The sequence below is a fragment of the Strigops habroptila genome, chromosome 3 (assembly GCF_004027225.2).
Source record: "Strigops habroptila isolate Jane chromosome 3, bStrHab1.2.pri, whole genome shotgun sequence".
In the NCBI taxonomy this organism is placed as follows: domain Eukaryota; kingdom Metazoa; phylum Chordata; class Aves; order Psittaciformes; family Psittacidae; genus Strigops; species Strigops habroptila.
In genome coordinates, this window is record NC_044279.2 from 26,383,757 (window position 1) to 26,406,310 (window position 22,554).

General features: G+C 37.0%; 1 protein-coding gene across 3 annotated transcripts in view; it reads right to left on the bottom strand.

Moving 5' to 3' along the window:
* Positions 1-1,262: 1,262 nt before the first annotated feature.
* Positions 1,263-22,554, bottom strand: part of CAPZA2 (capping actin protein of muscle Z-line subunit alpha 2) — a 33,129-nt gene continuing 11,837 nt past the window's right edge. Inside the window, exons 2-11 of one of the 3 annotated variants that reach the window (XM_030478383.1) lie at positions 20,266-20,329; positions 17,519-17,570; positions 16,735-16,798; positions 16,020-16,226; positions 14,799-14,878; positions 11,963-12,041; positions 9,990-10,079; positions 8,426-8,497; positions 5,745-5,807; positions 1,263-4,852 (exon numbers count right to left, since the gene is read on the bottom strand). In XM_030478383.1, the coding sequence (XP_030334243.1) occupies positions 4,712-4,852; positions 5,745-5,807; positions 8,426-8,497; positions 9,990-10,079; positions 11,963-12,041; positions 14,799-14,878; positions 16,020-16,226; positions 16,735-16,798; positions 17,519-17,570; positions 20,266-20,329 (912 nt within the window). In that variant the 3' untranslated portion in view covers positions 1,263-4,711. Of the gene's footprint in view, positions 4,853-5,744; positions 5,808-8,425; positions 8,498-9,989; positions 10,080-11,962; positions 12,042-14,798; positions 14,879-16,019; positions 16,227-16,734; positions 16,799-17,518; positions 17,571-20,265; positions 20,504-22,554 lie in introns of those variants that run through there. The other 2 variants (XM_030478385.1, XM_030478384.2) reach the window with 2 other exon arrangements.

The following is a 22,554-nucleotide window of genomic DNA, read 5'->3' on the forward strand; positions in this document are numbered from 1 at the left end:
CTCATTTTTGTACACTCTCAGTGCATGCTTTGTCAATGGAGAAGGATAACATCTGGTACACATACCTAACCGTGGTTTGTTGGTTGCTTTTTTTCCCCCCTCCTTACTATAGTATAGGCTTTAAAATTGTATCAGAAATCTTCTAACTGCTGTTGAAGACAATGCTAGAGGAATATTATAGCACTCAAGGCCAGATTCTAGCAAAAGGAAATCCAAGTACTATGTTAATATCGGGATAGTCTGCAATATCATGGAGGACCAAAATGAACAATATGCAGAGAAAACCAAGCTTCTCAAAATGATCAGAAACCAAAAAGCAGGATGTAGAGAGATGACTTAAAAGTATTGGATTTCATATGGAAATCAGAGTTGCTGGATTCAGTCTTTGCTGTAAAAGCTACACAGTCTGGAGAAGCTCTTCAAATACGTAAAACATGTTGCAAAGAAAATGGGAGCAAACTGTTCTGTATGCCCACTGCTAACGTAAAAAGAGGTTAAGATCCAGCAAGGAAGACTTAACGTTTCCTAATATCTACCTTAATACAAATAGTACCAAAGCCCTACAAGAACTTGGAGAGGAAGGATAATCTTTTATCACTAACAACTGCTTTCAGAGCAGCCATTCAAGGATTTCATAATTTCCATTATCGTCATTGTTCAGAAATCTTCCAATTGAGAATCTGAACTTTAACCACAACTGCTTTTGGACAGTCATGATTTTGCTACCTCGTGTTCCTATTTTTACAACGAACCGAAAGGCTTGCACAGCTGACCAGTTCTGCAGCCTCTGAAAGCTGGTTTAACAGTGCAGCGTCATATCAAAGAAGGAAGCAGATTCTTCTTCCTGCTTAGTTTAAAACTGCTAATGACTCTTGAAAGCTCAGATTTCTACTCCAGTTGCTCATGCAGCTATTAAGTGTCACAGCAAAGTTGCAAATGTATTAAAAACACCTGTTTATCTTTTGAATATTTATTTATTTTGTAATTAACTTACTCTTTTTCCAAGCCTCTTTCCCTAATATCCAAATTATGTGGAAGTTGTTTCTACACAATACCTGTTACAGGACAGCCAATCACAGCAGCAGAAGAAAATATTGCTAGTAGATAAACCTACCAAGTATTAAGCATTCATGTTCACAGAAGGAATAAAGTACATATTCACAGCTCCTTTCCTTAGCTGTAGAAAAAAATGGATGCAAATTTTTCCCTTTCAAAAAGAGTTCAGAGTTGACATTGTCACACAAAAATTGACACTTCAATGGTATGAGCAAACTAAGTTTAATCTAAACCTAGTTTACCATTGCATCAGAGGAAGAACAGTTTCAGTCTTTCCAGTAAACAAGTGCAGCAGAAGCTGTGTCTGTGTCACCAAGTAATTCAGCACAATAGGAGTGAACTCACAGAATCAACAGTTGATGTTCAACCTCTATATCTACAGTATCTACAGCCTGGAAATTTGAAGGCCAGGTTTAGTCTTATCCTCCAGACAACCTCAACACATAGGTGGTTTCAAGCTGCCTGAAGGAAACCTCTGCTATGGAGTCACGTCCCCACTTGGAGCTGGAGGGAATCTGGCACACGCCCAGAGCCCAGCTCCCCAGAAGGAAGTGAACTTGAGAGCACTGAAACTGCTTTGCCAGCCAAACTACCATGTGGCAAGTGGGGATGAGAGATGGATTTACTCCAAACTGCACAAACTCCATCACTGCCGTAGGTGCAGCTGGAGTCATCCCCTAAGGAGAACACATATAGCAGGATGTCCAGCCTCACACAATACCGATAACCCTAGGCCAAATGACGGTTCAATAATGAACTGCGTTACAGCGTTCCAACTGAACCAGCCAGCAGAATTGTTACCAGCATGTAGAGCATAAGAAGCAGTAGTGATGTAATCAAAATGACAATGATTTTAAAGTTTCATTGTACCTGCAGTATGAATTTTAAGACAGACATACAAAAAGGGGTGGCTCAGGAGAACCTGAAAGCAGAATTGCCACTCCTCTTGCCAATGGCCAGAAATAAGCTAAAACTACTTGCAGAAGTTAAAAACTCCTTTGTATAAAGGGGCACTGAGATGCATAAGACATAATACACTTCATAAACACAAGCATTTTACAAGTCCATATTACAAGCCATAATGTCCAGTACATCAACATTCTACAATACAAAGTTTATCTTTATATTTAAAATAGAATGTAAACAAATAGTCATTCACATTAAGACAACTGCCACAGCAATATTGCTCAGAGGAAGTGCTTTACCTACACACGGTACCCTGAAGCCTACCAAGCAAGCTATAAAGTTCTCCAATTTAAAAGGGATAGGGTAGAAACAAAAGGAAGGAGCAGGGACATCCAAAATTTTGAGAGACATCAAGAACTCCAAATGTGCCATGTGCCTCAGCTGATACTCAGGTCAGCTTCAGCTGGGGAGTGGTTACCCCTAAATATGATACAACATACCATCTCAAAAAAGTAACAGAGTAGTTATTTACTTATAAATTGCTTTATTGAAGCTATAACTTAATAAATTTGATGTTCAAGGTGTAAAATCATCTCACAGACTAAAAATTAACACAACAGGAAAAAATATAAGTAATACAAATCTACTTATGTTACCCTACTGGTAGAATTGAACCTGTAGGATACTATTCTTTGAAGATACGGCATTAAGACTATCACAGGACTGAATAAACAGAGAGAAAAACAGAATAATAGAGTACTTCACAGTAAAATACCTCTTTATTAGGAATATATTTAAAACTAGCTTTTTATTTCAGGTAAGAAAAATAGCATTCTGACTTTTAGCCAGTGCTGATTCCTGTCATACACAATATTCTAACAGCTAGAAAAGTTATTTGCACAGTTGTTGCCCAGTAACAGTTCTCCTAACTAACCATTCACTGCCTTTTATTTTTAGCTTGTTCTTAAATATGTTGAAGAAATTCCTCAAACAAGGTTTGTATTTACATCTTAGTTAAGACTGACAGACTGACTTGACAGTGACTCCGCATGTTCCTAGCTCGCATACAGATGTTAAAAGCCAACATGGTTCAAAGCTGATCTGTGGAGACAATTAAGAGGGCAACTCTCCAGGAAGACTGTGGTAGAAAAAAATCCCACTCTTCTACTATACAGTTGAGTACTGTAAAGTAGCAGCAACATCAAGAACTTCAGTTAATTCTATACCCCTTTATAAGAGAGCACTGAAGAGCAGAATATAGGGGTATTGCTATTACAATTCATACAGTAAACTGTTCTGTGTGTACATTTTTATACAAGTCCAGACTCTTGCTATGCTGTAACTTAACAGATTAAAGTAATAAATTGGATCATGCTGTAAACAAAGATATGAAACCTTTGTGTAAGCTTTACTGGTTTAGGAGTGTGCATAAATACCTGCCTTCTAAAAAATACAGCAGCTGTTAAATTTTCCATCATGAGCTTATGTATCATGAGCAATATAATTAGGCAGCATGATTTAAAACAGGTTTTCATCCAATTAAAAAATTAAATCTATGCATTTCATGAAAGTGTTATGCAGCATTTGTAATGAAGTCCCTGTTTTTAGATACCTGACATCCATTTTCAATACAAGATATATCAGACAGGGAAAGTATTCTCCAGACAAATATACTGGTTTTGGTTTTGTAATTTCTTCCATCCTCTGTGGCCAATATGAAGCTAAAAGATACCTGTTTTAAGTAGACTTCCATATGTTGATGTTTCTTAAATGCAGATGGAAACAATGGATGATGATATTACAACAATCTCCAAATACACTGAGAATAGCCAATAAGCCACAAGTTTGTGGCTGTTTTAAGCAGTATCTTAAAAATACACAGAAACACCAAAGTTAGGCTATATCAGGAAGCAATCTGATACTCAAATAAATAGAAAATTTGCATTTTAATGTCACATTGAATTTTAGTACATTTCAATCCAAGGAAAAAAAAATAAACTGACAGACATAGCAGTGAGTACAGGGTTATATATATTACAATATGCCTTGTTATAATACATTTGTGGCTTTATGATAAAGAAACCTCAAGGGCAGATGGAGTTTGAGCTCATTTAATTGCCAGATATAAAGCATTAAATGCATTTCTGAAATAAGTACTTTTATTTAATTTTGAAATCTTAAAACAGTGTTAGAACTTGCCCTTTTCTTTAAAAAAAGAAAAAACAATTGAGTTACCACGGAGCTAAATAAGTATTCTGAAAGGTTTAAATGACACAGAAAATGCTTTTCCCAATTTTACATACAATGAAAGGATAGATGATTTCAAAAAGAGCACCTGTGGCTGACTCCATGTTGACCTTGACCTAGAAATGCATATTACTGAGCTCCACAAAGAATCCAGCAGATTTTGGAAGTTGTCCATTTCACATGAAAGCAAGAGAAAGGGTTATCATATGCAAAAATATTTTTCCAAACTGTTCTTAACCTGCAATTGAAAACTAAAGGCATGGTCTCTTCATTATAAAAAAATAAAGGTACAACAGAAACTCTAAAGGAAAATATTCAGCTATACTGAAGCTGCAACCCTCTGAAAAGAAAGAAAAAGGAAGAAAGTCAATTAGCTAAGCTTTGTGCTCTAACCAAACTACTTACATGCTGACTGGGTGATTTGACAGTTCCAAATACTTTTTGTAATAATTCTTATTTGTATACAAGGACACTAAAATGATCCAGTCATGCAACATTCACTTTAAGCATTCTGCATCTCTTTTCCAATCTTATAGCTAAGGATCTTGTTCCAGTCAATCTTGGTGCGGGTAACTGGCAATTGTCGACGTAAGGCCTTGAAAGTAGTGTCCGACATAGTCTGATAATTCTCACTGATAGCAGTCTGTTGAAGTCATACAAAACAAAGACATATCAAGAACAGGATGTTATAGAAGTTAAATGACTGAGTAGTCTTGTTACCTCTAAAACAGGCTTAATAAAAATATGGTACATTAAAATAATATTTTATGAAGAAAAGCTGCTAGACCTAGACTGAAACTATGTAAGGAAAATCAGTGAGGCAGCTGCAGTAAACCTGGCTGTAGCCTAAGGGCTTCAGCAAACCACAGCAGCATGAAGAAACTGCTGATCAGAGTTAGCTCATACATCATTAATTTCAGACACCAAAGTCTTCCACTGCTTTTCTTGTGGGGATGGTAGGGTCAGTCCACAGTATCGTATGAACTTGAATACAATACATATGATACACACTTAGTACATTTTTATTAAAGAGCATTTTTTTTAAAACTGACAGAACATAGCATCTGAAATTTACCTGATGCTCAAGACCTAAATGAACATGAATTGACATCTACAGAGGATATCTAGAACAGTTACACTTTGCTAACTTTAAAATGACTAATTGAAATGGATAATACTTATCGTCATATTTAGCAAAGCCGTCTAACACAGTCTCTGAATAGAATCTGTAAAAAATTCCACTTAAGGTATACACTAATACTGAAAGAGCTCAGAATTGCTGATATTTGATCACGCTAGGGGCTTTCCTGCTCTCAAAAACCATTTTAATGTAGCGTTAAGTAGGTGACCGCAATCACCAGAAGGTATGGAAAGGGAGGATACAGTCAGCAGCAGCAGCGTGTAATCTATTTATATTTGTACAAAACTACTTTACCTGAATATCATAAGCTTGCTAATTATAGAGTACTAGCTTTGGTTAAGTATTGGTAATGTTATACATGTGAGTAAGGATATAGTTTTTGTTTCCAACATACCTGATATTCATTTTCTGCAGCCTCTACGATTTTTATAAATTCCTTCGCTGTCTGGGCTTCATTCTAGGAAAAAAAAAAGATATCTGAATGAGGTCTGACGTACAGCATGATCCTAACAGCATTTGGATTATGGTTTTTTCGTGTAGCTATGAGCGATGTCAGGTAGAGTCCAGGTAGACACAACCATTTAGTGGCTATACGAAAACTGAACAAAACATTCATCCAAAGGGCATAAGTCACATGAAAACAGTCAAACAGCAACATGCATAAAGATTATCATGGAACTCATTAATATATTCTGATTCAATCTGTGGTATAATAAAAAGACACAAGGACCAGAATCACATTTGCAAATATGACCATGCACACACACAAGTCTCTATGAACATGCAAAGTACAGGTATTAACATTATCAATGTTAAATTTCCAGTACAAATTTGGGAAAACTTAGAGACCACCACTTAACGCAGAAGTATGCAGGATGCAACCAAAAAAACAACGCAAATTGTTCACCTCTACACATTCTGAATCTGGAGACTAAACAGAGGCAAACACTCAACTTTATATACCTAGACTTCTAAAAACATCCTCAAGTACATCTTGCAAAATGAGGGTGCCACATACCACAATGTCTAAAATTCATCACGACTGATTAACGGTTTTTTGGCTTCAGGCCTCACCCTTAAGTATGCAAGTGTGTGTTTGTTTTGAAAATAAAAAATGACCCATCAGTCAATCTGGAGACAATTAACTGAAGTGTTTGAAAGAAGTCTCAAGAAGGAAGTGAAGGTTCATGAATTTCAAAACTTCCAACATGGTGTTGGAGACATTCCTAAGGGTGCCCTTTGCAGAAGCTGTTGAAAGTCAGGAGTGTTCTTGTCCCATGTGATCCCTCATTCCTACAAAGGCAAAGACTGGGAAAAAACTGTGGCAGCTTCAATCACAACTGGTTCAAAGTTCCAGTGAAACTGCACCTAGCAGCTGTGAAAGCGCTCCTGTACACCGCAGAAAGAGATGAAGGAGGAGTTAGAGACCAAGTAGAATGAATGAAAGGGCTTTGACTTTTCAGTGAACTGAGGCAATGATTTCAAAGGCTCTGCTAACAAAAGGAAGAATTCAGGGGTATGAAGTCTTATTTCACTCAGAGAAAAATTAGGGATAAGAAAGTAACCTTCAGCAAAATTATTCGTAGCTCTAGCTACAACAGAACTCTTCAGTCATTTATTTCAGTTGTGAACATTGATGGTATAAAATTGCTTCTCTGCCAAAAAATGAAAAAGAGGAGTTATTCAGGCTCCTTTTAATCTACCTACCATTCCTTCTGTGTGAAGTAAGAACGTGTGCAGCCTCTGCCCCCTGTGAAGCTCAAAATCAAGGCTAAAAATTGGTAATCAGCAGCATACTTGGTTTTTTTTTTAACAGAAGGTAGGAAAGTTAGATAAAAGATGTTTTCCTACTTATCTGTCTTCTGCTGCTTTGATAAATTGCGGAACAGGATTAAATTACTTCCCAATAAAAAGTGAAGCAAAAGCTATTGAAAGGAGAACTTCTTCCACATAATCTTCCCTGAAGCAACTTTCAGTTGAATGAAAGACTAAACATATCACTTAGGGGCTCAAAAGTAATTTTATATCTACAGCTCCAGAAGCGTTATCAGTTGGCACCAGCCCCCCTCCTCCCCCATTCTTTGTGGTGCTATTGCAACTGAAAAGCCCACAAGCCTTGCTTTATGTTAGCAAACAATGTTCTTTATTGATGAGTTGAGCTTTTCAGCCAAATTGCTCACTACTAGTTATTATGTTTTAAACACTTCTACTGTTCACTTTTACAAATGCCCTCTGCCAGTTTAACCTCACCAGCTTAAGTTTTATTAAAGAACACTCCAACAGAAAATCTCCCTGTTTATAAACACTATCTCCAGTAGGCAAGAGGAGCATTACTTCAAAAGCAGTAGTTGTTCATATTGCCACATTACCAACTCTTAAAAGATACATCTGATACTGTTTCCAAACCATTTTTACTTCCACTGCCTGCTCCTCACATAATCCATTTGGAAAGAAGTTGAAAATAATGCTTTAAATATAAGGCGTGTTATGCTTCTCAAGCTGAAGCATCTCTGAAAGGGCTTTTTGTACAGAAAAGCAAGAGGCTGACAGCACCAGTTACAGACAGGGAAGAAATGAAGGGGGAGTACCCACCAACTGGTATCATTTGTTTACTGGTTTTAGCTTATTAGTCTTCTCCCAGTGAGCAAAGGAGAATCTCCTATTGTACTATGTAAGTGGGTTGTTATAACTCAAAGCTCCTTCATATTAAAAAATTAATTTTATAGGTCACTCTGCAGACCTATAAAAGTTTAAATACAACAGCGCAGAAAGACTGACAGGAAGCTAATTAAAGATTTACAATCAAAGTTAATTTAACTTATATAAGCCACATGCAAGCATACATTAATTTTAGGTTTTGGTTTTTTTTCCCCTTTTAGTTATAAACAGTAACTACATGTTAGGTAGAAGTAGTAAATGTTACACACAAAATACTTAGAAATTAGAACATTAATTTCCATTCACGCAAAAGAGCAAACTCGCGTCCCAACTTCTGAGCCTTTTTTAATCTTGCTTTTCTTCTTAAATTAAAAAGTCACTTAAATATATGCAATAAGCTTTTTAAAGTTCACTTACAGACACTGTTAGAGAATCTTGTATGTCTTTATGGCTCACCAGCTGAACATTACCATCTTCATAATAGTGAACCTACAGAAAATTAAACAAAGAATATCATGAAATGTTACAGACCAACAACATACAGGAAAATCAAAGCATTGTAGTATTTATCATAACAACAAACCTAAACAAATGAAATGAAAACACACATAAAATGTTACAGAACAACAAAAGCAAATTGGAAAAACAAAATGTTGTAAAATGTGAATATTTTTGAGAGAGAATGCTAAAGAAGGTAGTCTGGAAACACTTTTGTGTTGATGTTTCATGTAAAGATGTTTACGTTTTGATTAACATCATGAAGACAACAACATACTATTTATATGACCTTACCAGAAACTCTTGAAATGAATACACTATTCTAAATGGTGAAGACATATTCAAAATGAGAACAGCTTTGGCAAGGCTTCAGGATATTCTGAAGTTGTTTTTCTGCTTCACCCAAACTGTTTTCTAGGAACAGTGCAACATTAAGCTTCCCTTTCTAGATTTGCATGATTTTGGTATTTTCCTCTATTAGATACAGCTCATAACAAAAGCTGGTATTTATCTAAACAAAAGAGCTATTTGGAACAGAATTTGCCAAGGTTAGATAGCAAAGCAGAATGAAACCTATTTCCTCTTGGAACATTATATCTACAAAATAGCTTCCTTGATTATTTTGCAGGATGAGGCGACCAGTAAAACTCTACCCAAGCTAACTTCAGTACTTTTACAGTCAGTTGGGAAGGATCTGAAAACATTCAGTTTCTAATGCAAATGTTGGAAAACTTAAAAAATAGGAAGCATATATAAAGTTACATGTAATCATTCACAATAACTGATACAGAAGACATTGACTTTTAAACAGGTATCTTTAAAGATCTTTTCACAATTTTGATAAAGTCAACATAGTCAATGTAGCTGATATTATGAGAAACTGAAACATTTGTGTCTCACCCTATTAGTCAAGGTAACATTTTAATTTGGAGAGCAGTGCACAATATTATAATTTCATATACATTATGTGTGTAAGAGACTGTCAATTTTATAAACAACAATAGAGAAAACAGAGTAAGACAGTTGTAATACCTAAGCAAAAGGTTTCCTATATGAAAAAAACATTTCCTATGATTCAGCTTACATTATTATTTTGCTTATTATCAAATACTTGTTTTTCAACAGAAGGTACCATCCTAACCATAAAATAAGCTTTTCAAATCAAACATTACTGGGTGAAACTTCTGCCAGCCTTTTTCAATCCAGTTCCTAAAAAATGAGAAGTACTTTCTCAGTGCAAAATTCTGAGACCTCCCAAGGAAACAGCAGAACCCAGAGAAGTATAAATTGCCCCTCTTTTCTGTCACAGTCCACTGCAGAGGGCCCAAACCTCCGAGGCCAACATCAGCATGAACATCTTATCTATCTTAGTGAGTCACATTCCTGGCAAACGCTCAGGCCTAAAAACTTAACAGGGATGAAGAGTAAATCTGTTCTGGGATGTGTCATACAAAATATGAGAAGTAACTGTTCTGTACTATACCTCACTGCTGACATCGTAGAATGCTAGGGCTGGGTTCGGAAGGCTACAAGAAGCATGATGTTTATGAACAGAACCTCTTGGAAAGGTTAACTAAGGAGGGATGAGAATAACAAATTATCTAAGAGATAAAATTAGTAACCAGTACACTTATCAGTTGTTTTCCATGCACAGTCGGAGCATGTCCAAGCACTACAGGGACTTAGTTTTAGTAAAAGGCTCTGCTATTGCAGTTTTCCCTTTAAATATAATTAAAAGAAAATGAATCAATGTAAGAGATTAAGACAGTTGAGAATCTCCTATATTAGAATTTATTAATACATTTTATTTTGTTTTTTAAAAGGAAGAAATTGTGCAAGTGACCTTAAAAATACTGAAGACACCTGAAGGTAGGAGGCAATGCTGGCATCTGCCCCAACTTATTTTTAAAAGGTCTTACCAGAATTAGGGCAATGGCCGCACTGCTGTCAGTTTGCAAACACCACAGAAACTTCAGTACTCTGAAATTTCACGAATGTTGCAGTGAGTTCATATTCTAGAAGATTATTTTGCACCTTAAAAATGAAAGCACTTTGTTTGGAGGGGGCAAGGGAGCACTCCCACATATGCTGAAGAAATTGTACACAATTTCTAAAGAATTGAAACTGAGTTCAAAATTCCCTGGTGAGACAAGTAGCTCCTATGCAAGCAAAAAAGTGAAACTTTTCATCACTCCCCAGAACACAGGCTTTAATAAATGTAAATAATGACTTGATTAATTATGTGAAATAGTAATAAAAGACAAAATTACCTGGTGCCCAAATCAAGATGCTTATTAAAATCTGACTAAAATCCCTATTCAGGCTATTTTCTAGGCTACTGGGCTAACCTTTCCCAGAATTAGGTAGACACATGTCTGCTTGTTCTGGAAAATCTCTTAAGACATTTAACCAGAAGTGCATGCTGTGGAGAAAATGCCTGCTTTGATGCCAGTTGGATTTGAATGACAGTTTACTTAGATTCTCCCAAATGTTTGAGAAGCCTAGAAGTTACTTAATATGCTTACCATGACCTTGATCAGACAAGATAATAATGGTTGTCCATATTTTGACTATCATCCTAGTTGCCAGAGAATTTGCCTCAGAATGCGAAACCAGATTCAGGCCTCTGCTTGGGTGGATCTGAACACAGCTACCTATCACATCCTAAAATAACATCGTAGCCTCAGGGTATGGCTAGAAAGACATTCCATTGCATCTTCCTTCTGCAGTCAAATCACTGACCAGTAAGGAAGTGCAAAACTCATGGGGGCATAGAAAGAGCAGGAAAAGGGAACTTGAATAAAGTACTGTGCTAAAAGCCAGACTGCACTAAGATTCTAGTCCCTGATTCCAGAATTGTTTTTATAAACTCCTGTAAAAGATGCAAACACATTCCAGGGAACCAATCCAGGAAGTCAAGTCCCTCTGCTGCACACATGACAGCCAGCCCTTGGTCTCAAGATTTCTGCATTCCTGCTCAGACAGTATGAAAGCCCTAAAGCCATCCGTAAGGGCAAATTTTGAGTGAAGCAGACCCTGATTCAAAAATTCAGATGGTGGAGTGACTGAAACCAAAGATTCTCACCTTTCTAAACAATTGGGTGAGTAACGTGAAAAAACCCCTGCTATTATCAGTTAAAGAAGAAGAAAAGTTGTACTTCAGAAAAGAGAATACCCTCAGGAAAGGCTTGTGCCACTTCGAATTCAAGAAACAAGAAACCAAAGGGGTATATGCCTAGTTGAGGTGAATATACCTTCTGAAAGTAAACACATATTTTTCTGCTTGTAAGATTAGGTAAATATGCAATTAAGTCACTAACACTTAAGTGAATGGGCATCTCTGCTTTGCTTATTGGGTCCCCAAATTCTCTTAGAATATTTGATACACTGGCCTGAATCTCCCTTGATAATAACTGGAGAGTTTACTGATCAGGACACAGTCTGAGATAAGCATACCTGAATTTTCAAGATGCCAGCCACTTGAGTGGTTGAAGGGGTGATTGTAAACTTCCATTCTGACCTCCAACGGCCATTCCTTCAAAAAAAATAAAACGGAAATCAGATGTCACCCCACTGGTTAAGAAAAAACCCCAACATGTAACTGATAGTCAAAGGAAACCAGAATGAAATATGCTGTGCACACATGCACAAAATCTCTCCCTAAAGATTCAGCCCCATAATAAGTTGAGAACAGTTTCCCAAAATATTTAACCTTGGTTTTGGATGTGGACTAAGGAGATTTATTAGTAAGGACCTTTTAACAAGGACTTAACTTCTGAAAATACCTAAAGCCTCCAATATTCTTTCCCTCCTTCATAATTAGTTAGGCATATATAGTCAGTACTTTGTTTCTGGGACCTGGATGGTTTGCTGGATCAGCGGAAGTCACACTTCACATCAGACTATGAAAAACTTGAATGGAAGGAATATTAAAGCAGCAAGACTTTCCGCTATGCTGAACTGTACCTAGGCCTTTCAGCACTTCTAGCATTTCTGTTCCAGGACAACTATTTCCTTCCAGTTTCCTTCCACAAATTCAACATCTTTGCCAAATTGCTTAAAGGGAGTTTCAAACATCTGGAAAACAGTATAAGGAGATTGTAGTTTCACCTGATTCCTTTCCTGTAGGCTAGACATTTTCTTATTTAGTTATGAGGTTAGTGAATTAGAAGGTTAGTACATTAAAGCTCTATTAAGAATGCACTGTGGCTGTCTCTTGACTCCTTTTTTGTTTGCACTTAAAGAACGAAAGAAAGTTGAAACTATGAGTTCCAATCCTACTAAGGTTAGATGTAGATTCCAGTGCATTCAACAAGGGGAAAGAAAGACTTTAAGATCAACAGCTACTAACAGATCTATATTGACACATCTCTGATACTAACAATGTTAACTCAATAATAAAGCCATTGACAATTATTTCAGACAATATCCAAATTATAGATTATCACTGAAAATTCAGACTAAGGCAATTCAGAAGGTTGTTGGAATCTCTAAGGAAACTGAAAGGGCCCCCTAACTCAGTGACACTAATATTACTGGTAGCCTTACAGACTGACCCATTAATTATAAGAAAGCTTACGTGCTGATCTACATTTTATAGCTGCACAGGATTCAATGACTAGCTACCACATTTTTTTGCTTCTTAGTCACCTTGTAGTCCTTGAAGCTAAGATGACCACAATGCTTCTACTCTAGAATATCTTTTTTTGTCCTTAAGATGTTATTACAATAAAAAGTGTTCAAGTTCAGAAGGATCCTTCTGTGAAAATGCGTCATTATTTAGCTCTGCTGACTTAAGAGCTTTTGTAAGAGATTAACTATCCTTCCTTTTCTTTCACGTTCTTTAATAAACCATCTCTCCTACTATGCTGATAGTATTTCAGAAATTCTTAGAACGTTTTTCCTTGGACTGTATTGATTTTCTATCATCCCACAAACTTGGTTTCATGGTAGGTTGCCAGCCTTCCAAATGCCTAAAAAGCTGGGACACCTTGAGAATAAATACTGGCTATGGCCTGGGCTGGATACCCAGACATCCATCTGGATAACTACGGAGTCTGCTTAACTTTGGTTAACATTCCTCCATCCCCAAATCCCCCAAACCAATATAAATTTATTAAAATTTGCTAAGAGTTTGAATTAGAGCCTGACTATCCCCCTGTAAAACTCTTAGAAACATGGTCAATATTTACCCATAGACGTTCAACCATAACTTTATTAAAGAAAACTTTCAAGAAAGATTTTTCCATCTATAAAAGGTTGTTGCATATCTGTTTCTCTTCTTGAAAGACTACAGTATTAAAGTAACTATTTGGAATACCAAAATTCATTCGTACTTCTGAGCTAAAGAGAAGAATCAGTATTATTTCAAGTTACTTTTAATATTGATGTAAAACATACAGCCTTAACTAGTCAAGTTTAAGTCAGTGGAAGAAATTATTTATTAACTGTGCAAATTTAATTAAAATCTATGGAAGAGTGTACTGGGCAAATCACTGAACAGATACAGACACATGCTTAAATTACTATACCTATGTAATATTCACCTTCAGCATCAGAACACAATATTTCTGCACTTACATATATTAATATGATTTCAAGTAGATGCAAAATAGCAAACAAAATAATAATGAAACACATTTCTTCAGAGAACTGCATATATTAGCTATCTTTCAGAGATACTTCCTTATTCCATTTCTGATACTGTGATATTTATCTCATTTCTGTCCAGTTTACTGCCAGGAGCTACCCAAAGTTCACTCCAGACTGCGGAAAACATCTTTCAACTAAGTCCAGAAACAAAAAAAAATCAGGCTGCAGTTTATATTTCATCCCAGATCACCTTTATCTACCTCACCCAAAAATTAACGACTCGAGTCTGACAGTAAATTAATCTTTGGTCACCTTCTTTCTCCAAGACATGCAAAGCAGGAGGAGCTGGGTTTATGCTATCAGTCACAAAAAGGAAGCAACACAAGCAGAAGCAACTGTATTAGGGAACACAGGCATGGATATCAGTGCCGGTGTGATAAACTGGAAAGTCGTAAGGAATTCTATGAAGTTCACCAAGCTCTTCAAAGGAGATGCAGACATGCAGTCTGCCACTTAACACAAACAAAGAGATTTCTATATAGTTTTGGCAGAAAATCTTGGGGTGAAGGAAGAAAAAGATGTCACATGCAAGATGTGCCAGCACCTCCTTCTCTGAACTAAAGATTACCAGTGTAATGGCAGTAGTACAGTTACTCCTTTTGCTGTATTTTACTGTATTTGTATCCATACAGAAACTCACCAAAAATTTTTTGCTTGGAACTGATGGCTCTCTATGCATGCAATAATGGTCTGCTGTCCATCAATTGTTTTACCATATACCTGAATTAGAAATGAAAACAAACAAAACAAAAACCCAACAACAACAAGAAAAGAAAAAAAGAGTTAAAGTTTCAGCATCTGTCTTGCTCAAACTGCTTAGAGGTATCTTGTTCTCTTATTGCTACATAAATTGTAAAAATTTATTTTAGAACCACTGTGGTTCTTACCTAGTATTTAATACAAGAAACATTCAAGTGTATATTACAAAGCAGAAAAATGTAAGATTAGAAAATCTGAAGGTCAAGCATCTTAACTGAAATCTTATATACTGCAAACTCATTTTTCTGCCACTATAGGAATTTTAAGCCTGTAGCAGTGACTGGTGTGACTATATACTTCACCAGCAGGGTTTCAGATATCAGTTATTCTGCAACTAAATGATGATTTAAGCCTTTTCAGACTAGCAAAAAGCTGATTAAAAGGGTGGGTTTGGTCTTCTGCTTATCAAATAGTACTGAGATCTCAGAGAACATGCAATCTGGTTTCCTTTACAGAAGCTGGAACTCATCTGTCTGCCTGGAATCCCAATTCAGTGTTTTAACTCAGCAACTGATGGTTTTGGGTTTTTTTCCCTAGTTAATTTTTCCATCAGGTTAATACAAAGTACAGCTATCACTAGATTGGTTTGCTGAACTTTAGTCACAGGGCTCCTTAACAGCAAATGAATGGTATTTAGGCCAGACTGAGAGGTTTTATTTTAAGAAGCCATCAGAACCTGCTGATTCTGGTGGTAAGAATATAGTACTTTTATATACAGGAGATGCCACGGAGAGAAAACAGTTTGATTTCGTGACAGTTCTGTCTGTCAGGTTAAGACAAGACAGACATTTGTGTTTTATGAATTTTTTTTTAATGTAACCAGCCAGGATCAATGGGATCAACCTGCAGTAGTCTACAGAAGGTCTTAAGAACTGAGAGGTAAGTCTTCACTGTGACCTGCAGTAACTACCCACTAGTAATGTAATAGCTGAAATATGAAACTTCTGAAGTTTTCCCTCATTTCCCTGCATGAACTCTTGACAGGACTAAATTCTTTACTGTTGGAACTGCCCATCTTCCTGGTTTTCAGTTACAATTGAAAGTTCCTTCTTTTTAGATTTCTGTCTACAGCGATACAGTGCTTATATAATTTAGTACTTACTGTGCAGACACCGTTTGGGTAGTGTTCTTTCACATATGCTTTCATTGCTGTTTCAACTGAATTCCTCCAGGATTCTATGGCATTTTCAACTTCATGGGGTCTAGGATCAGTAGCCTCCTTTCTTAAGTGATCAAATTTAAAAGAAATCCTGTTCTTGGGATCCAAAAACTTTCCATTTCCCAAATCACCATGTTCTGTTATCAAAACCTGTATTGTAAAATTTTATTTAATAACATTTAATATTGGGAAAAAAAGAGAAAAAAAAAATCCCATGCCAAATCTAATTATATCCTACTTTCAACTGGAGCTTACTTATATCCCAGGACTCACATATATATATAAACTATGCATATAGCACAAGAGGACAAGGCTAACATGACACTGACTCAGAAACAAAAAATCCTGAATCATACCCTCTTACTGCAACAATGAAATATAGAAATTCAGGTCTTCTAGTACTAGAGATGGAGCAAGTTGTTTCTACGACTCCAAATCATATCTGAATGAATTTAAGCCAACAACACAGACTGAAATTTTAAGCTCTTCGGATGCCCTAAATGATTAACTTATGGAACTAGTACTATTGAAGGTCCATAATCTCTGTATTTTGGCAGGGAAGATGCATTTCTTTTCATTTTCTTGCCAAGATACGTTCCAATAGCAGAACATCTTGAACAGTTTAAGGAACATGGCAAGGATTTCATTGTATTCATACCTGTTCGTCGTAACCGTCAATTTTTACTGGAGTAAACTGGTCCAAGTTGTACTGTGCAAATGCACTACAAGAGGAAAAAAACCAAAATCCAACATCAAAAGCCTGGGTCAAGCATAATCTTTTTCCTTAGTAGATGTAAGATATTTAAATAATAGCTAATAACCCGGGCAATGATGTATCAGAAAAATTATATCAATACTTTGTTATCTAGCAGGCCCAAATTCTTGGAATCACTTTGGTTCAAATTACAGATTCCAGTGACCACCACGCAATGATTTATGTTCACAAGTAACCTGATATAAACAAACACATAAGCTCTACAGGAAGCCATAGAAACTGGAGGAACAGATAAAGTTTAAAATCCACAGGGATCCAACCTACTAAGCTGGACATCTCTGTTCTTATAGATGAAACTAACTTTGGCATAAAAGAGAGTAGGTGTAATGTTTTGACATAGAAGGGTCTAAAGAAGCAGTATCTTACAGATATTCAGTGCCTAACACTGAACATTTGGTACCAAAAAAGAGAAAATGAAATCCAAAAAGGTGGAGACTGGTTCCAAAATCCAGGTCACCCATTTCCAAAATGGTTGTTCTAATCATTAGGATACAGTACAGATCTCTCCTCTGCCAAGAATTTCATCTTTATCGAAGATGTACAACACACAATGAGGTTTTACTTGCCAAGCACTCATCTTTTTAAATGAATCACTCAGTGACAGTGAAAATCTTACTGAAAAACATCTTGCTTTTATGCAACTGAGTATGTGGCATCTGTTACTTACTGGGCTGCTCCTTCCCTGAGAAGATTGTCATTATTAAGCAGCAACCGAACATCTGAAAGAAGGTATTTACAACATAAAAGTACAGTTAACTCAGAAACTTGTTTCGGTCACATAGCAAACGTCCACAGATTGTACAAACACAAACCATAAACCACCCCACACCCATAAGATTACTAGGTAGGAAATTTATTGCTTCATATTTCATAATTTTGACTCAACAAAATGAGAAGAGCAGTATGGAAATGGATCCCTTCCAACACAATCTGGTAAGCATACATAAGCCCTATTCTTCAGGCTGTGTGACAGCTCTAGGAATCTGTCAAACTACTTTTTAGAGAAGTTCTGAATGAGAACAGCACAGGATTCAGGAGTTCACTTTTAACACGTAAACTACCAAATCCTTCACACTATATTAATGGTACTGGTTACTGTATTTTGACAACACTAATATGATACATGTTGTACTTACTGATTTTTAAGCCTTATCATTTTTGCTTTTGTTCCTTAATGACACTTAATAGCCAGAGCACAATATACCATAAAATAATTTCTTTCCAGTCACAGCTGCAGGTTGGGCAGAGAATAGATTCAGAGCAGCCCTACAGAGAAGGACTTGGGGGTGTTGGTTGACGAGAAGCTTAACATGAGCCGGCAGTGTGCGCTTGCAGCCCAGAAAGCCAACCGTATCCTGGGCTGCATCAAAAGAAGCGTGACCAGCAGGTCGAAGGAGGTGATCCTGCCCCTCTGCTCTGCTCTTGTGAGACCTCACTTGGAGCACTGCGTACGGTTCTGGTGTCCTCAACATAAAAAGGACATGGAGCTGTTGGAGCAAGTCCAGAGGAGGGCCACGAGGATGACACGGGGGCTGGAGCACCTCCCGTATGAAGACAGGCTGAGAGAGTTGGGGCTGTTCAGCCTGGAGAAGAGAAGGCTGCGTGGTGACCTCATAGCAGCCTTCCAGTATCTGAAGGGGACCTATAAGGATGCTGGGGAGGGACTCTTCCTTAGGGACTGTAGTGGTAGGACAAGGGGTAATGGCTTCAAACTTAAACAGGGGAAGTTTAGGTTAGATATAAGGAGGAAGTTCTTTACAGTGAGGGTGGTGAGGCACTGGAATGGGTTGCCCAGGGAGGTTGTGGATGCTCCATCCCTGGCGGTGTTCAAGGCCAGGTTGGACAGAGCCTTGGGTGACATGGTTTAGTGCGAGGTGTCCCTGCCCATGGCAGGGGGGGTTGGAACCATATGATCTTAAGGTCCTTTCCAACCCAAACCATTCTATGATTCTATACAGGAAACATATGAATATAGAATAAAGTCAATACTCTCCTCAGAATGACTCCATATTTACTAAGCAGTAAATTGTTATTTATGTACTTGACTTACTGGCTTAGTATTTACTAGGCACTATTTTAATAACAATGTAATGCACTGATCATTAACTAACAGATCATTAGTCTCGATATAACACTTCAAATTCTAAAGATGCACAAAGTATCATACAAGTAAAATAAATATCTGGAATATATTTGAGGCATTCCCTAAACCAAAACACAAAACAACAGAACACCCCAAACGAAAACAACTAGCCCATGAAGTGAAGAAAACCCTAAGCCGAACCAAATGAAAACAGAGTTTGCAGGATTGGAATTTAAAGCTTTCTCTTTTTTTAAGAAGTCAGTTTGAATCTCATTGAACACTGGTCATGCATTTATGATCAAATGCGTTACACGTTTTCAAACATATCGTACTCAGTTACTGAGGAGGTAGTTGCAACTATAAACTAGCTTAACAATAAGGTTTATAGCAGTACTGCTGTAAGAAATTGTATTAACTTTCAGGGAGCTGGTTTAAGGGGCTGCCCTTCAATTGCCCATTTCGCAAATGCAGTAAGTTTAAATAATAATCAGCTGGTCACAGTTTAACTGAAGAACAAAATACTTCTAAAACCTTTACATTCTTTAATAAATTTAAGCTCTCACCAGCCTGACACTGACTAAAACTTTAGGATACTAAAACTTACTTCTTTGCTTAAATAGCAGCAGAGAGATTTGTAAGCTACAGCTACAAACCGTATGCTTTCTTATGTGATATGCATGCCCACACACCTTGAGGCAAGACAAACATAACAGTTTTCAAAGAAAAATAACATCTTACATAAAGTTCAGGCAACAATAGTTGAGACACACTGCTTTCAAATTTCCTTTCGCTTTACCAGTACACTCAGTAAGACGAAGTGTGTCCAGAATTTAAGGGTTAAAAATGTCTGGAGAAGATTAATATTCTTTTCACAACCGGCAACAGGCAGTAGCCTTTTGTATATTCAGTGTTAAGTATTTGTAATTATACTCCTCCTTATAGCTAAAAGACCATTTTAATTCCAGCTAGTTTCTGTTGGGAAATGGACCTGTCTGCTAAAGACTGGAGAGAGAAAAAAAAAAAAAAAAAAAAGAAGAAAGAGTACATGTCTCTTCTAAACAAAGCCCCTAGTGACTGTCAATTCATGACTGATTAAAAACAGAAAGCAAGCTCATTCTCACATCACCAAGAAAAGGGGTATCTTCCTTCTTTTACACTTCAACTCCAAGCTGTCTTGTGACTGCAAAGCTTATTATGCCAAGCCTCAAACCCAGCTCTTACAGCAAGTGAGCTGCTAAAACATAAGCTACATGAAATTCAGGAGAGTAATCGGCAATATAATTTTGACTATAGATGCCTTAAATGAAAAGACAGAGCAGACAGATACTCACCATTGAACACCTCATTGAATTCCCCAGGAGGAGCATGAATTATGAATTTTGCTGCTATACGCACCTGAAATACAAAAACAGTTCTGTGGTTGGACATACTTGCATTCATTCCTATTCCAACCAACATGAATTCAAGACATGAAATTGTACCACTCCCACTGATTCCTGTATTTGTTCACATTATTTAAACTACTCTGTCTTTGTTAGAAACACAGAATATAAAGTTTCAGCTCTTCAAACAGAATAGAGGAGATTATATGCGATGGAAGCAGATAAAGGAAATTCAGTCACTCATGTTTTGTATTACTGGCAAAAAGAAAGAGATTAATATAGACCTACTCACAATCTATTTCAACTTCCAGTCCATGCATGCCTGGGAGTCAACGCACAAAAACCACAATGAAGGTACATTCAATCTTCAAAGCTTCCCCTCTAATTTTATTATACTTCCTATGGTTCTAAGCTTTTGAAAGGTCCACAGCCAGACAGTAATCAATAGATTACATAAGCTTAAAACCACTTGCATAGGCACTAAAGCATGTAATTTCACCAGCATCTACCTGTAAGGCCTGTTGGTACCACTAGATAAGGTTTAAAAAAAAGAAAAAACCAAACACTGAAAAATTCTGTAATGCAAGTCCTTGAGCAAGTGCCTTCAGCCACAACCTTTCACAGACAAAACATAGCATAAACCAGTATGTCCACTAAAAGTGCATGCACCTGCCCAGGCTTTCTCCCTCCTTCTGCTTGCCCAAGCACAGCGAATTTAGAAAGGTTATTTTTCTCTTGTTTTCCAGACTGGTTCCCTGCACTGTTCCCTGCACAGCTGCAGACACATGTGCTTGCAAAAGGAAAATAAATATTATTCTATTATTCTATATTTTTTTGCACAATGTCACTCCACAGACTTGCTTTCATTCATTCTTCTTTCCCCTTTTAACTGTTAAGGGCACCCGTTATAAAAAAAAAAAAATAAAAAAAAAAAAGTTGTTTTCCTAACTTAACTTCACAAAGTTCCCACCCTTCACACTTCACAGTTATCAAAGTTCAGGAAACATTAAGAGCTCTCTTGCACCCTTGATATTCAAATACAGGATATTACCTGAACTACAGTTCCCATTTCTAACATTGCCAGTTATGTTTTTATGAAATAAAGAGTTGGAATATTAGTGTCTGCACTCTCTGGGCTTCCTGATCAAAATTGAAGTGTTTGAGAGGCACATACTCCACCAACAAATACCTCAAAATAACCAAAGAATGCTTTACATTTGCACTTTCGTATGTATTTTGAACTACAAAAGAACTATCTGAGCATGCTAGAGCTCTTGAACTGACAGCTGAGGGCAGCAATACAGTGCTCCGGTCCCTGGTTCTTGAGAGGGCCCAAGTTTCAGACAGTGGTCTTCAGGAGAAGTGGTTCAAGCTTAGAGCGCCCTGAGAGAATGCCTCACTGCAGCATTAGCAGTGTTCAAACCTCAGTGAGATCCCAAATGACTAGCCCAGGCAGCCTTCTGCTCACCAACAATCAGCACATGGCCATTCAGAGCTGGCTAATGGAAATGGAAAAGCTGTCAGTTCCCAGCTTTCTAAACTGAATGCTGCATTTTGGATTGCAGACAGCCTTTATCTGCTGCCTCAAACACCTCAAATTCACAACTCCTACTTCCATGTAAACAGAAATTTGCATTATACTGAGATAAATGTCACAGGGTTTACTCTTCTCACAAGAGACACAGAGAGGCAAGAGCATCTTCTTCTATAGCACCTTAGTAAAACACCCACCCAGATAAGAAAAAAGCACACGTGGAGAAACAAGGCTTAAGAGACATTCTGAGTTCTGAAATAAAAGGTCCATCGGTTTTGGGTTGGGCAGCAGCTAAATGAGCAAAATTAAGCAAAACATGGGTGCCCAAACTGCACTCTGAATAATCATTAAACTGGTCATTATTTATTATTCATTTATTATCATTCATATCATATCATTATTATTCATTTATTACCATTAAACTGGTAATATCTCTAAGATGAGATATTAAGTCTCTACTAAAACTGGAATAATGCCTAATTTTTCAGCTGTTTTGGTAATGTAAAACTGGTTTTGCTTCTTTTTTTGCTATCAGTAAGAACTATTCTTATGAGTCAGATTAGCTGTATTGTGAGTAATATCCATTCAGAAGTATTAAAGAGTAACAGATGTTTCCTCAGGACAGACCAACCAGAACTAGATGATCTTAAGGTCCCTTCCAACCCAAACCATCCTATGATTTTACTAGCAAATTTAATTTCTCA